The 13,857-nt window shown below is 38.7% G+C and overlaps 2 protein-coding genes across 4 annotated transcripts in view; one reads left to right on the forward strand and one right to left on the reverse strand.

Annotated features, from left to right (window-relative positions):
- Window positions 1–1,079: 1,079 nt before the first annotated feature.
- Window positions 1,080–7,774, reverse strand: slc26a2 (solute carrier family 26 member 2). The gene is made up of 5 exons (XM_041989339.1): window positions 7,678–7,774; window positions 6,041–6,666; window positions 5,521–5,811; window positions 4,335–4,783; window positions 1,080–2,716 (listed from the first exon to the last, which is right to left on the reverse strand). The coding sequence occupies exons 2-5, from the start codon at window positions 6,650–6,652 to the stop codon at window positions 1,900–1,902; spliced, it is 2,169 nt and encodes a 722-aa protein (XP_041845273.1). The 5' UTR covers window positions 6,653–6,666; window positions 7,678–7,774; the 3' UTR covers window positions 1,080–1,899.
- Window positions 7,775–12,448: 4,674 nt separating this feature from the next.
- The window catches only part of pde6a (phosphodiesterase 6A, cGMP-specific, rod, alpha), a 36,602-nt gene continuing 35,193 nt past the window's right edge, over window positions 12,449–13,857 (forward strand). For 2 of the 3 annotated variants that reach the window (XM_041990361.1, XM_041990363.1), the window contains exons 1-2: window positions 12,449–12,525; window positions 13,240–13,573. In XM_041990361.1, coding sequence (XP_041846295.1) covers window positions 13,245–13,573 — 329 coding nt within the window. In that variant the 5' untranslated portion in view covers window positions 12,449–12,525; window positions 13,240–13,244. Of the gene's footprint in view, window positions 12,526–13,236; window positions 13,574–13,857 lie in introns of all 3 variants that reach the window. The other variant, XM_041990362.1, reaches the window with a different exon arrangement.

The following is a 13,857-nucleotide window of genomic DNA, read 5'->3' on the forward strand; positions in this document are numbered from 1 at the left end:
AAAAGCGAAACTTTAAGGAATATGACTGGATTTTTCAACCTGGGTCCCATTATTCCTTCTATTCGGGTGTAAAATACTGATGAGCACAAAGGTCTTAATAATCTGACCCATGTAAAGCAAGAACAACATGATGCTGGAATGTGTAAAGGTACAGTAACCAACCAGGTGTTTTTACACTTGGCTGGTTGGATTAAAAAGGTGAATAATTACTCTAATAGGGCAGGTCACTTGAAGAACTAAACCTTTTCTGAATCTTGGTGCATGCAAGAACCATGGTTCAAGACTTCTTAAAAAAAAGGCCTTAGTTAACTTACAGTTAAGCCTGTCATGATAAGAAAACAGTCAATTAATTACACGTTAAGAAAAAATGAGCGCGATTAGTTTGCCGGCTGCAATATATTATTTTTTTTGTTTCCTTTCTATCTTACTTCACCATAGACTGTGTTTGACAACAGGTTTCACTATGGAGTATCTCGACTAAACGCTCCCGTTTCTTGCGGAGTGATCTCTCTTGCGTCATACATGACAGCAGCATGAGTGCGTGGTGAAGCACTTAACCTGTGCGAGCCGGTATGCTGCGTTTGTTTTACAGGGCTGCCCACACTCACGCATTGGCATTGGAGTGGCTTCTCACGCTCTCACATCTCCAATTTCTCACGCTGAAATACACATCAAGAGCAATGCCAGATAATCGAGAGGTTTCGGGAGGATTCCCAGTGGGCCGCATTAGTTTTGGGCCGGTGTCCCGGTGTTACGTGAAAAAGCTTCGCAGCAGCGGTTCATTCACTGCTCATGGGTCAGTCTGACACGCAGTGATGAGGGGAGATATTTCAGCTTCACAAACAGCAACTATGCGTAGTATTTTTTTTTCCTAGTTATTTTTTTTAATTAAATGGGACTAACTGGCAGTTTTACAGGTTTTTCCTGGTCTGAGCCCCATGTTTAATTCTTTTTTTAATATATTTTTTGAAGGGCAGTTTTGTTTACAGAACAGAGACTTTATTTGTTGTTTTTGGTTGTTTGGTTTTCATTCATTGTTAGAGTCCATTCTATTTATTATTGTTTTATTATTTAAATTTCTTCCGGATCCAGTGTAAAATGTTCTTTAGAAATTAAAGTTTATTGATCTTTGAAAGGGTGTACTTGCAATATGGTATTGTCGTATTAGTTAAAAATGGTCTCAAAATTACAACATTATCACTTTGCGCTATATTATCGCTTATCGCAATAATTTGAGAAAATTTATCGCACAGCAAAATTTGTTATCACGACAGGCCTACTTACAGATGGATTCAGGTCCCACCAAACCTTTTTTCCTTAGACCCCTGCAGGACTAAGACATGTTAAAGTCAAGGCTAATTGGGTTACAAATGGAAATTAACACTGGTACCCTGCACTTTGCTAAATGTCGGCATCTTAACTGGAAAAACTACTGCCAGTCAATCTAATAAAATAAATCCTTAAAACAAAATCCTCCTCAAGATTTTGCTTTTCATATTCTCTCCTTTGTTGTGTAAATTTTAGGGTCTGATTCTACCAACTCTAGCTCAAAACAAATAGTAATAACATTTATATTCAAAAGCTGTTCCTCTGCATCCTTGGGTGCAGTCATTAAAAGAGATGATTGGTCTGCATAGTCTCACTGCGAATATCTTTTTTTCCACTTTTCCATTTCCCATTAAATAACAGACACTAAACTTTATGTACTTTATGTTACAGCAACATTTCTGTAAGATGGATATAAACATCCTGAAAGTGCATTTAATTAAGACTTTACAGCCGTGATGATGGATAACCACTGTAGCAAGGCACATCTGCAACCATGGTGTTTCCTTATGTATGATGAGGTGTTTTATGCACATATGTAAACATAAATATCTGGATAGACACTTTATATATTTAGCAGTTGTCACAATCTCCGTTAGGAGCGGAGATTCTTTGAATGTAGTGGACGGCATCTGCAATGGTGAAGAATATCATTTTGTTCTCTCCTACATCCCCACCTTTTTTGCTGCTGTAGTAATCCCCCTTTTCCAGACTGTCTAGTAATGAGGTACTACACTGAGCCAAGAGAACTTCAACCCCGATTTCTCCGTAATCTTTTCGGACCTCCTTCAGAGCGTTCACTCCAGCAGTGTCTAGGAACAAGACTGGGCTGCAGTCAATCACTAAGCTGTGCAATCTTTGGGAAGCTTTCTCCTCAAACATCAAGGTAACGGTAGCTTCAGCTTCATCTTCTTTACAAGCCCTCTTTTCTGACTTCGACTTTGATATTTCTCCAGACTCCTGCAGTTTTCTCTTCTCGAACTTGATACGCCGTGTTTTCTCCCTCACGGGGTCGAGCCCCACGCACTTGTAGAGAGACTTCTTGAACAGGGTGTGGTTGGCGTAATAAATCGGGGCCTCATATCTGAAAATGGCCACTCTGGGATGCTTTTTAAGGCCGCGGTATGATGACATAGATTCATAATGCTCCCTTGTGGCAGCTCGACCCAGCTCCTTTACTTGGACTTGCTGAGTTCGGCCCAGGACGCAGAGGGCTGAAACAAAAACCCCAACAAGAAGTCCGAGTTCAGTGTTGACCAGTGCTGACGTTGCCATGGTTACTAACCAGATGGAGGCATCGATGCGGTTGACACGCCACATGCGGGGAACGTCGGTGAACTTTCGTAGAGCTCCACGGAGGTTCACCACAATGATGGCAGCTAAAACACATCTGGAAAAAGGAGAACGACTGTGTTTTAATTAAGTCACACATGTATGTAACACCCATGTGGAAGCACTCCATACAAGAAGAGAAAATAAAATTAAACAATTTGATCCTATACTATAGATTAAATATGTTAGTCTGTGGACCTTCCATTGACAACACAAACTAATAAATTGATGCCAGTCAGCTTAAAAAAGAAAACAACTAAGACAGTAAGTAAGTGTAATGCAAGGTTCATGGCATCGCCCAACTGGTGACAACTGGGGTGACGTGGCTCAGTGGGTAGAGTGGTCGTCTTGTAGCCTGAGGGTTGCTGGTTCGATCGTCTGCCTGTTGAGCTCATGTCAAGGTGTCCCTGAGCAAGACACCGAAACCCCAAATTGCTCCTGAGCGCCTTGCATGGCAGCTTCCGCCATCAGTGTGTGAATGTGTGTGTGAATGGGTGAATGTATAATGTAAAGCGCTTTGGTTATCTTTCCAGGTACAGTAAAAAGCAGCATATAAATATCTGTGTCTTTATCTAAATATCTATATAAATACAGAGAAGTCTTGAAAAGTTGCCTCTTTATGTGGCGTTAACTTATCTTCTATTTATTAATTCCTGCTTTTCATTCCTTATTCCATCATCTGTTAAGTGTGGCAGCTGAATGTTAACATGAATTTATAAATCTCATTTTCCTGTGTTTGAACTGTGCTGAGGCCCTGAACTGTTGTCAGGTTATCTGTTAGTCAAACTTTTGAAAACCTTTGAAACCTGTTTTAAAAAAGGTAAACCCCTCCAACAAAAAAAAAAAAAAAAAAAAAAAAAAAAAAAAAGAGAAAACTTTTGATTTCTTTAACAGATCAATTTTTTTTTTTTTACTTTAGAACCTTAACCATTGAATTTTAAATTTTAGGTTAAAGCTTGTTTTCATTGTTGATCTAACATCTGTTTTGTGTGCAACACCATATGAAATACATTTTAGAGTAATACTTAAGAGTTCTTCTTACCAAATTTTCAATTCCTGTGTATGTGATTTACACAACCCTATGTTAGCCGAGAGTGGCTATTCCTGCCATTATTTATCCTTGATGTAAGCTCGTTTTCAGGAATTAAATTTCTCTTCATATTTTTTTTCTTTTCACCTTTATTTTTCCAGGTAAAATGTTTAAGAACCACTTCTCATTTCCAAACATGAATTATCTCAAGAAATTGTCTTTTAGTTGAGAAAAGCACCTGCTGTAACTGGTTATGACAAGATAAAAAAAAAAAAGAGCAGTTAGCACCTAATTTAAACGGTAAAAGCCATAATTGGTCAGAATCTCTACCAGCAAGTTAAGGCATGTGTGTTTGCTGCCTGACGAATATTCTCCTAAACTTTAATCTTTGTTTTATCAAAGTTTATTTTTGTTACATAGTTAACTGTTATATTAAGATTATGGTGTTAAAATAAAGCAAAAAAAGAAACGTAAAAACACAGCCAATGTTGGCTTCTGGACATGGTGTAGCAGTGCTGCAGACCCTACAGTGATGCTATGTCACACCATCGTGTTAGCTGTAACTAACAGTCATCAGAAGTTATTAACTACTGATTAAAGAGTGTATGAGAAATAACTAGACTGTCACAGATTGTGGTATGCTTACTTTTGAAGGGAATAGAAGAGCGGTGCAATAACCAGAAGCACCAGCAGCAGGACGAGAGCGCTGACCAGCCCCGATACCTGAGTCTGGCACCCTGTGGACTCCTTGACAAGAGTCTTCAGCAGAGCAGCGCTAGTGGTGAAGCAACGGAAGAAAGATGGTAAAATGTTGCAGAAGCCGATGGCGTACATCTCCTGGTTGGCATCCACCGTATAGCCGTGCTTCTTGGCGAACATCTCCGACAGCGAGACAGTGATGGCGAATCCCACGATGGCGATGGAGAAAGCGTCGACGGCAACATGTGGGATCAGCGACCATGAGGGCAGCTGAGGCGGGAGGAAGCCTGTAGGGATGTCGCCAGCCACGCTTGAACCATAATCTGTGTTGAAGTGGCCAAAATGAGAAGCTAGTGTTGCAATTATCACTGCAAAAAGCTCAAAAGGGATCGGAGCCTGAAAAACAGACACGCAGACTAAAAATCAATAAACAATCTGAGGCTGACATCACACAGTAAATTCAATGCTAACCCAACTCAGAAAGAGAAAAGCCTCTTTTTTTTCTTTTAAACAACCCTAATCTATTCCCTCAATGTCGAAATCAAAACAACGTTCATGGTTATATCAAATCTTTATCAACACTAAAGCATCTAATAAAAACCACTGCAAACAACTTCATAAAAAAAACATATTTGGCTGTTTTATAATTAGTTTAATATTTGGACTCAGGTGGAAAATGTGCTTTCTGAGTTTCAGTATGGAAATGCTTTATAAAACTACAACTAACTATCTTGCTTTTAATCATTTTAATGTAATTTATTATTTTATTCTGATTAATTGTTGATGCCTTTTATTATTTCTAAATATGTGTAATGCCTTTGTTTTATGTAAAGCACTTTGAATTGTCCTGTACATGAAATGTGCTGTACAAATAAACTGCCTTGCCTTGCCTAACTACAACAGAAACAATATGTGAATAAGATGCATTATAAAACTTTGGAGCATGTGCAGATGCCTAGGCCCTTTCGAGAGTAGCTACACATAAGGTGTAGTTTGACCTGCAATTACATTATATGGGTGTGCTAGTTCAACTTTTACAAGATTTGCTGAACCAATATATCTACATGTATTTTAGAGGTCTGGTTTCTGTCTGACTATTCTAGAAAATAATCTGTATAGGTCATTATTTTTACCTTTAGCTTGGCTTTGAAACGGTCATTTAGCTCCTTTGAAGGAATTAGTACAGCCAAACACACCAAACTGGTGATAAGGTCACAAATATTGGTGTTTCCGAGGTTGGTGAGCACGCTATACCAGATTTTAAACAAAGTGAACCAGCCCTGGGGTCTTGGGATCTTCAGGCCCAGAAGGTACTTTAACTGAGAGGTGAGGATGGTCAGGGAGGCTCCTGTGGCAAAGCCACTGAGAAGGGAGTCAGAGAGGTAGACCGAGACAAAACCAACCTGCAGAAGGCCCATTAACACCTGAGAGAAAGAGGAGGAGTAAGATGCCAGATTCCAAACAAGGCTGGAAACCAGCATTTCAAAGAAACACACGTTCAAAGTTTAAGTACTTTATCGAAGCTGACCAAAGTAATATACTGAAACAAAGCTGAATGAAACCAAACTGACTTGTCTAGCTTCCTTCAGGCCTCACAGGATAATGCTTAGACTGGATTATTTCTGTCGAGTGTACTTCAGAACTCACACTTACCTGGTAAACCCCAGCAGTGAAGGTTACCGTTGCTCCCACTGTGATTGCATAGCAGCTCCTGTCACACACTACCCCACTGCTTCCATTCCCCTGGCCAGCCAGCAGGACTTGGCTGTTGTTACCGCCGATACTGCTGCTTTCTGTGAGGTATCCTGCCAAAGCCAGCTCTCTATCTACAACCTGGCCCACCAGCAGGCAGAGGACTCCAAAAATTCCTACTGAGATATGCCTGGAAGTGCCCAGGAGGGCATAGATGATGGATGCGAAGAAAGAAGTGTAGAGACCATAAACTGGGTCCTGACCGGCCAATAAAGAGTAGGCTATGGACTGGGGAACCAGCAGGATTCCAACAATAAGTCCTGACATAATATCACCCAGAATCCACTCTCTGAGCTTGTACCGTGGAAGCCATCTCAGAAATGGGACAAAGTCTAGTATTTTGGATTTTACTTTCTTTGGTGTGCATGAGCAATGTTTCTTCAGCCGATGAGACACGATGGTTTGCCATTTTTTTTCTGTTTCACTCTCAACTCTTTCCAGAATAAGTGGCTGCTGAAGGTCGTACTTTGTTCCATCATCCTCTGCTGGGAAGGACTCGTCCCCATGATGCATGACTGAGCCTGTGTCTGTGGTGATGTGGAAAAAGGTAGGTGGTTACGCCCACGTCATGTCAAACAACTACTATCTGCAACTATCTGAATATATATTTTTAAAAATGCTGGGGTACATTTTCATATTTCCACCTTTCTGTGAAACTGGAAAACTTATATTAATGGGTCAGAGACTGTGGACAAGACTTTGTATTTCTGAAAGGGAATATTTCTTCCATTTTGTTACATCACACTAGAGATAAGATGCTTCTTATTCATACAGGTCAGATTACACTTCAAGTGACCCTTAAACGATTAAAATGAGCACATCATTTTAGTGATAAATTCTGATATCTACTAAACCAAGGACAAAACACCACAACTAGAAATCTGGGAGAAAAAAAATGAAAAGGAAAGTTACAATGGCAGTCTAATTGCACCGTCACAATATACAGTTTTCAATATTTTAGGTGATTATATAAAGTGTTGGATGCAAGATTAAAGTAATTTAACTGCAGTTCATTTTTGCAGGTCAAAATTCAGAGGTACAACATTTTAAAAAAGGCTTAATTTGGCAGTACAGTAAGATGTTTTTAATAAAGGTCTTCCGTGCTGTTGTTTCAAAAAGCTAACTGGTTCTGTTTTTCAGCTGAACTCATGAGTAGTCGTGTTAATCATATTATCTGTTCTGCCTTCGGGGCTATTTAAAAAGCCTTTACTAGGAAGCAGATACTCAGGAACCGCGAGTTTCAGCGTCGAGGCAAGTTGGATAAAGAAGTCTTATAACAGAATGGAAAAAACAGGATAAATAGACGTATCCATTACCGATTATACGTACCATTATCTACTGTCAGATTACCTTTTTTTAACTATCTAAAAGCTGAAACAGAAAATTGCAAGAACTGCGTTTAGCGGGGCATGAATGGGTACTATTGTAAACAAGTTGTCAACGTGGAGGCTGGAAACTTGAACAGACTGAAGTAAACCATTGTCCGAGTTTGCTGCCCCGAGAATAAAACATTACTGTTAGCATGCAGAGTTACTGACCTGCGCTCCAACCGCCGTCTTTAAGTAGTTTTTGCGAAGTTATCCTCCGACGGTCGACTTTTATTCCGCCTCAGATTCATTTTACGCTACCCTCCGCGCTGTACGTCATGACGCGCATGGAACGTGCGAGACTACTGGCTGATCGCTCTCTAGACCAACTTGCGGGTTTAGCGTCTTGGAGAGTTACCTCAAAAACACACTAGTAAAACATGCACATCCCAAGGAAATACTCGTGTACAAGCTTTCCAGAAATGATGAAAAAAAAACATCCAAGGCACATACACGTAATGATAGTTTTATACAAGTTAATATTTGGCTTTGATTTTTTTTTTTTTTTTTTTTTTTTTATCATAGTGAACAGTTTACTGCTGTCAATGCACTAAAATTCGTTCTTTTTCTCTGAAGAAATCTCAGCCATGTGTTGAAACTGAACAGAAAAAAAGAAACCAACTCAAATGTTAAGGATCATACAGTTGTGTCCAAAAGCCTTAACACACCTCTCATTTTTAATATTCTGTAACTATGCTGCCAGACCTTTCTGTGAAGTGGTTTTGACCCAATAACCCACAGGGTTTTTTAGTGACTTCCCAAAGTTTTTCTTTAGACAATACCTGCTTTTTCACTCATTTTCATTTCAGTCCTCACATCGGAACATTTTCAGGAGACTGTATGGTCTTGTTTGTTAAAGCACTTAACACTGATCTGAGTCATTTTAACATACAAATGGGATAAAACAAGGGATGAACCAAAGTTGTGTGTCCACACATAATCAACAACTTAGCAAGACATAATTTCAAATAAGATCTTCATAAAAACAAATAATTTGCTCCAATTTCTTTAGTTGCATTTATGGAAAATACCAAAAAATAACACAGTTTGACAGACAGAAAAATAGGATTTTTACTCCAACAATGATTGCTTAAGAGGTATTGGATGACAGCTTGGCATATTTAAAAGAATGCATGCAGTGTCTGCTTTAATATTAAAAGAAACATTTTAGATTTGATCCAGGAACCTTCCTGCTGTGAGGTGACAATACCAACCACCACACCCCTGTATAAACCAGAATTGTACAGTTTACTTTTAAATTGTTAATGCTAACAAAATTACAGCTGAGTTAAGAACACATGGATGTTATTTGCAGAGGCATTTAGTGTCTGATCCACTTAAGAGTCCATCCTTCATTAGTTATGAGTCACAAGAGCAGTTGACAGCAGGTGGAGCAAAGAACTATAAAATGACCTTAAAATTGAACACGTCCTAAATGATAGTAATTCATGAAGTAACATTCAGAAATGTTCAGTACTGTTTACAATTTACAGCTCTGTGAGTACTTCTTCATTGAGTGAAAGTGTGAAACCAGTTCAGCTGGTTTTATCTTGCACACCAGTGAGCTGATTTGTTTAACTTTCATCTCATATTTCATCTCACCGTGAGTGAGGACTTGACTGAAGTATGTGGTTCATCCCCTCCTGGTGAAACACACAAGCATCAGGAAAAGTAAGGTATTTTAGAAGTATGTTTTTTTTCTATGAGAATACTAATGATACTAAATCCTAATATAAATATGAGCTTCAGGGAGCAACAGAGGGAGAAACACTGTTCATGTTAGTTTCTAACATTGACAGATTTACTGAGGACCTAACCCACACAAACTGAATGGATAAAGTAAACGATGAGTGGTTTGTAAGGGTGACATTATCAAGTGATATGTTATCATTTCACCACTTTTATTTTTATTTAATGTGTAATCTCACTAGATTAATTTAGAATTCAGTATTTTTCTAAGTTTGTGCATCAGGTGGTGGTGGAGCTGGGGGCATCCTGGCTGCCAGGCTGTTTGGCTCGAGACACTGGGGCAGGCGATGACCCACAGTGGGTGGTTGTTTGGGGTTGCCCTGTGTCCTTTACTCAACTCATGCTAGGGTGATTGCTTCTATATCTCTCCTATATGCACTCCTGATGATTCTCTGATTTTTTATTCTGCTTGCCATGATGCTGGACAGGACATGGTTTAAAAAACTGAACTGAATTCACAAACACCATTTCAGTCCATTGGTTGAAGCTGTTTTATGAAAAGCAATTTAAAACCTTATTTAAATTTGCTTGGCAGGTTATTTTTCTGCTTCTCAAGTGGCAGCAGAGCACTACTTTACATACAGCTATTTCCTGCTAATAAATTAATCATATCTACACCTATTCTTAAGCCACTGCTTTACCAGTTAGTTCAGGTTGTAGGTAAATAAATAAGCAAGTAAAATATTTTTGTATAGCACCTTTCACAGACAGCGCATCACAGAGAAAATAAGTTTATAAAATTCACAACCAAATAAAATACAAAAACTAAAATATATAAAATAGAAGTATAAAATGTAAAATCAGTCATAACAGCCCAAGTCTAACTAAAAGCTTGTTGGAATAAAAATGTAGTTTTTTAAAAAAAATATCCAGAGTCCAAGCTACATAAAGACAGCGGCAGGTTATTCCACAGTCTGGGTGCTGCTGCTTGGAATGATCGGTACTCTCGAGACCTAAAGCGAAGGACCATGAAAAGATTTGTTTGGATGACAGGACGTATATGGCTGAAACAGACTCCTCATCAGTGGCTCTGAGGTGGAACGTGTGGACACTTTCAGGTACCTGGGAGTGACCATATCACAAGACCCGACCTGGACTCAGCACATCACAACAACTGTGAAGAAGGCCAGACAGCGTCTGTTCCTCCTCAGACGACTGAGAGACTTTAAGCTCCCTCTCAGGGTGCTCAACAACTTTTACACCTGCACCATTGAGAGCATCCTGTGTGGGAGCATCACCACGTGGATGGGGAACTGCACAAAGCAGGACCTCTTGGCCCTAAAAAGGGTGGTCCGAGCAGCTGAGCGGACCACCAGAACAACTCTCCCCAACCTGCAGGACATTTATGTGGAATGTTGCAGGTCAAGGGCTAAGAGGATCCTCAGTCAGCCCAGCCACCCCGCACACTCTCTCTTCTCTCCACTGCCATCAGGCCGGCGCTTCCGCTGCCTGAGGACTAAGACTGAGAGGCTGAAGAAGAGTTTCTTCCCCCTGGCTGTCCGCTTGCTCAACTCTGAGCACTGAACAAAACAAAAGCCACTTCTCACTCCTATTTGCACATGTAAATATGTATGTAAATATACATAGGTATGCTGCTATTCTTTTATCTTATTTAAAAGAAAAAAGATTTATCTTTTTTTATTCTATTCTATTTTTATTCTATTTTATAAATATTTAGCTTATTCTTTCTATTCTTAAAGGGTGCAGGTACAGAATACACATTTCACTGTACAATTGTACTATGTATAACTGTGCATGTGACAAATAAACCTCTTTGACTTTGACTTGACTTGGAAATGTAAAGAGGAGCTTGACCATGAAGAGCTTTGAAGGTTGAGACCAAGATTTTAAAAAGAATTCTAAAATCAGTCGGTCTAAATATCTGTAATTTACAAGTTTACAGCAATCCATGTTTGCAGTGTTTTCATCTGGAGGCCACTTTGACATTTTGTCTGAAAACTTTGAAGGACAAAACCAGATGAACTTTTCTGTTTTGCAAAGTAAGTAAAGATCACAGTAACAAAAATATGAAGATAATACTGTAGTAGCTTTAGAGATTATTAGAGTGCAGTTTAACAGTAATACTACGTTTCTGAACTTAAAACTCTGTACTGTTGTCTTGTTTTGATGGCACACAGACATTCATTGTGCATACTTCTAGCAATGTTGTTGCCCTGCAGCATTCTGAGACCAGGTAACTACACTTAACATTTTTTTCTCCGCATCATGTGACATCATGTGACATCATGTGACATCATGTGACACATTACATCACAGTGTCACACACCACCAACCAGATATCAACACACTGGTTATTTTTTTTAACATGCATTGTGGATGACTCAGGAGAAAAATGCAAGAGGACACTATCGAATGAAGCGAGGAACAGAAAGAGAAGATAATAGAGCAATTATGTAAACCTGCTGCCAAAGCTCAGTAATGCCACTTTAAACCTGCTAACCTTCCAAAAAGTAAAAATATTTCATCTCTTCTGAAAGCTAGTTACCTCACAAGAAATATTTTCTTTAAACAATCAATAATCAAATCAAATCAAATCTGACTTTATTTATATAGCACTTTTCAGACAAAAGTAACTCAAAATGCTTAAAACAAAGCAATCAGGTGCAAACATACACAAAGAGATAATTAACAGCTGAAAAAAGCATAACACAAGTGCATAAAAAGCAGATTCTCCAAGCAGGAAAGATTATATACAAACAGTTTGCACTCTTTAATCGTTTTATGTTTTCAACCTGCAATGTTTTGTTTTGTTTTGGTTTTTTCTGTTTTATTTTTCACATTTTTTCCACTGTTTTTGCTATTTCCATTTGGGATTTTAAAAGCATTTTTCATGTCATTTAATTTTTAAATGTTTATTTCTTCTGCACAGAAGTGTCTCAGTAAAACTATATAAATTGGTTTGAGGTTTCTTTTCCTAAATAAATGAGAAGGTTTTTGGCCAATAAATAATGACACTATGTTAATTTAACAGCCTACATGCAGCAAGTATTTTTATAACCCTGTACAACAGTTAAACGGTGTTAACAGAGTCTTGTTTTGGAACAGAGACAGGAGTCTGTGATAGTGTCATTAAACATTGGGCAGTACCGTAATCCCAGCATTGTAATTGGATGCAGGCTTATGTCCACACATGACTACTTAAAACCATCCAGGTAATCCCTTTTCTCTTCTCAGACATCTGCAGTTGGGTTGGTTAGCAGGACAGAGGGATTACACACTTTCCTGGGGACAATACAAGAACTTGAACAGGTAGGGCAGTTTGCTTTTAATTAATATTATCTGTTAGATTTGTGAGAAATATGTATTTTGCACATTATTTTTAGGATTCGTAACTTAAATTACATTTTTATGTAAAGTGTCTTAGACAGGAAAGAGTGTAGCTGTTCCAAAAGGAGGAAATGTTGACACAAAAGTATTAAATTAATTAACCAATTTATACGGCATCTGACAAGTAAAAGAACTCGGATTGTGTTTCAAAGCATATCATAGATCAGTAATTAGAGGTTATAGTTATTATTTGTACTGAAAACACAGGTTTTCAGTGAATCATATAAAGTTTGAGTTGAATACCTACACAGCAAACTCATGTCTGTTGGCTTGTAAATGGAAAACCTTCAGAGAACTAATACCAGCTCATTATTTTAATGAGATTTTCAGCATCTTTTTGCTCATTGTTTTGGCTTCACATCACTTCTATTTATGTTGCATCAACCCATTTGATTCCACCTGTCTCAACAAATGTAAGGTTAACTTGTCCAGCTATGAACTTCAGTACACAATGTCAGTGTGAAAAAATGTAAGCGTCAGTAGCTAAAGAGTTTGATCTTATTCAAAATACAGAAGATGATGGCTAAATTAGGCTAACTTAGATTTAATTAATATGATAAAAGTGATCGTGTACAAATCAGCTTTTTTTAGTCACAAGCAATAAAATCCTCTTCTAAACTTGTTCCTTGTCAGCAGCAGCCATGGTGGACGCAGCAGCAGCAGAGCAGTTCCTGGATGCCAACCCTCAGTTCGCCAAAGAGTTCTATGACCGATATTTACGTCCCAAAGTCATCTCAGACCTGCTGGATGGCAACCGTAAAACAATGGTGGACATCAGCAAGTTTCACGACTTGACAATGGTGGACGAAAGTGAGATCCTGTTCGACCTAATACGGGACATTCAGGACAACCTGCAGATGGAGAGGTCTGTCTTCAGGCTCATGAAACATCTCAGTTTCATGCTGAAGGCGGACCGCATGAGTCTCTTCATGTACCGGCAGAGGAACGGCGTGGCAGAGCTGGCCACCAGGTCTTTAAACAGTACTTTCACTGATGTAGATGAAGATTTGGTAGCAAAAAAGAACACATACCTAAAAAAATGTAGCTTGAGAAAGAACTACAAACACTTTACATAAAAAAAGAAGATTTCAAATTAGTAGGTTTTAGTCTGTTTCTGTATGTAGAAAAATAATTTTATTCAAATGATAGTTGATTTCTGTTTCACAATCTTTAATTTTGTGCAGTTCCACATTTCCAGTCCCTTTGGAAGCTACAGAAGCCACACAGTGCTGCTAGCAGCTAAAATTGTTAGCA

Source organism: Melanotaenia boesemani, chromosome 7 (assembly GCF_017639745.1).
Source record: "Melanotaenia boesemani isolate fMelBoe1 chromosome 7, fMelBoe1.pri, whole genome shotgun sequence".
Classification (NCBI taxonomy): Eukaryota; Metazoa; Chordata; class Actinopteri; order Atheriniformes; family Melanotaeniidae; genus Melanotaenia; species Melanotaenia boesemani.

Excerpts from the sequence above, each read along its gene's own strand:
- slc26a2 (XM_041989339.1), bottom strand. The coding sequence starts at position 6,652 with ATGCATCATGGGGACGAGTCCTTCCCAGCAGAGGATGATGGAACAAAG. Across the intron at positions 5,812-6,040 it reads TCACTGCTGGGGTTTACCAG|GTGTTAATGGGCCTTCTGCA; the intron begins GTAAGTGTGAGT and ends TCTTTCTCTCAG. Across the intron at positions 4,784-5,520 it reads GTTTCAAAGCCAAGCTAAAG|GCTCCGATCCCTTTTGAGCT; the intron begins GTAAAAATAATG and ends TCTGTTTTTCAG.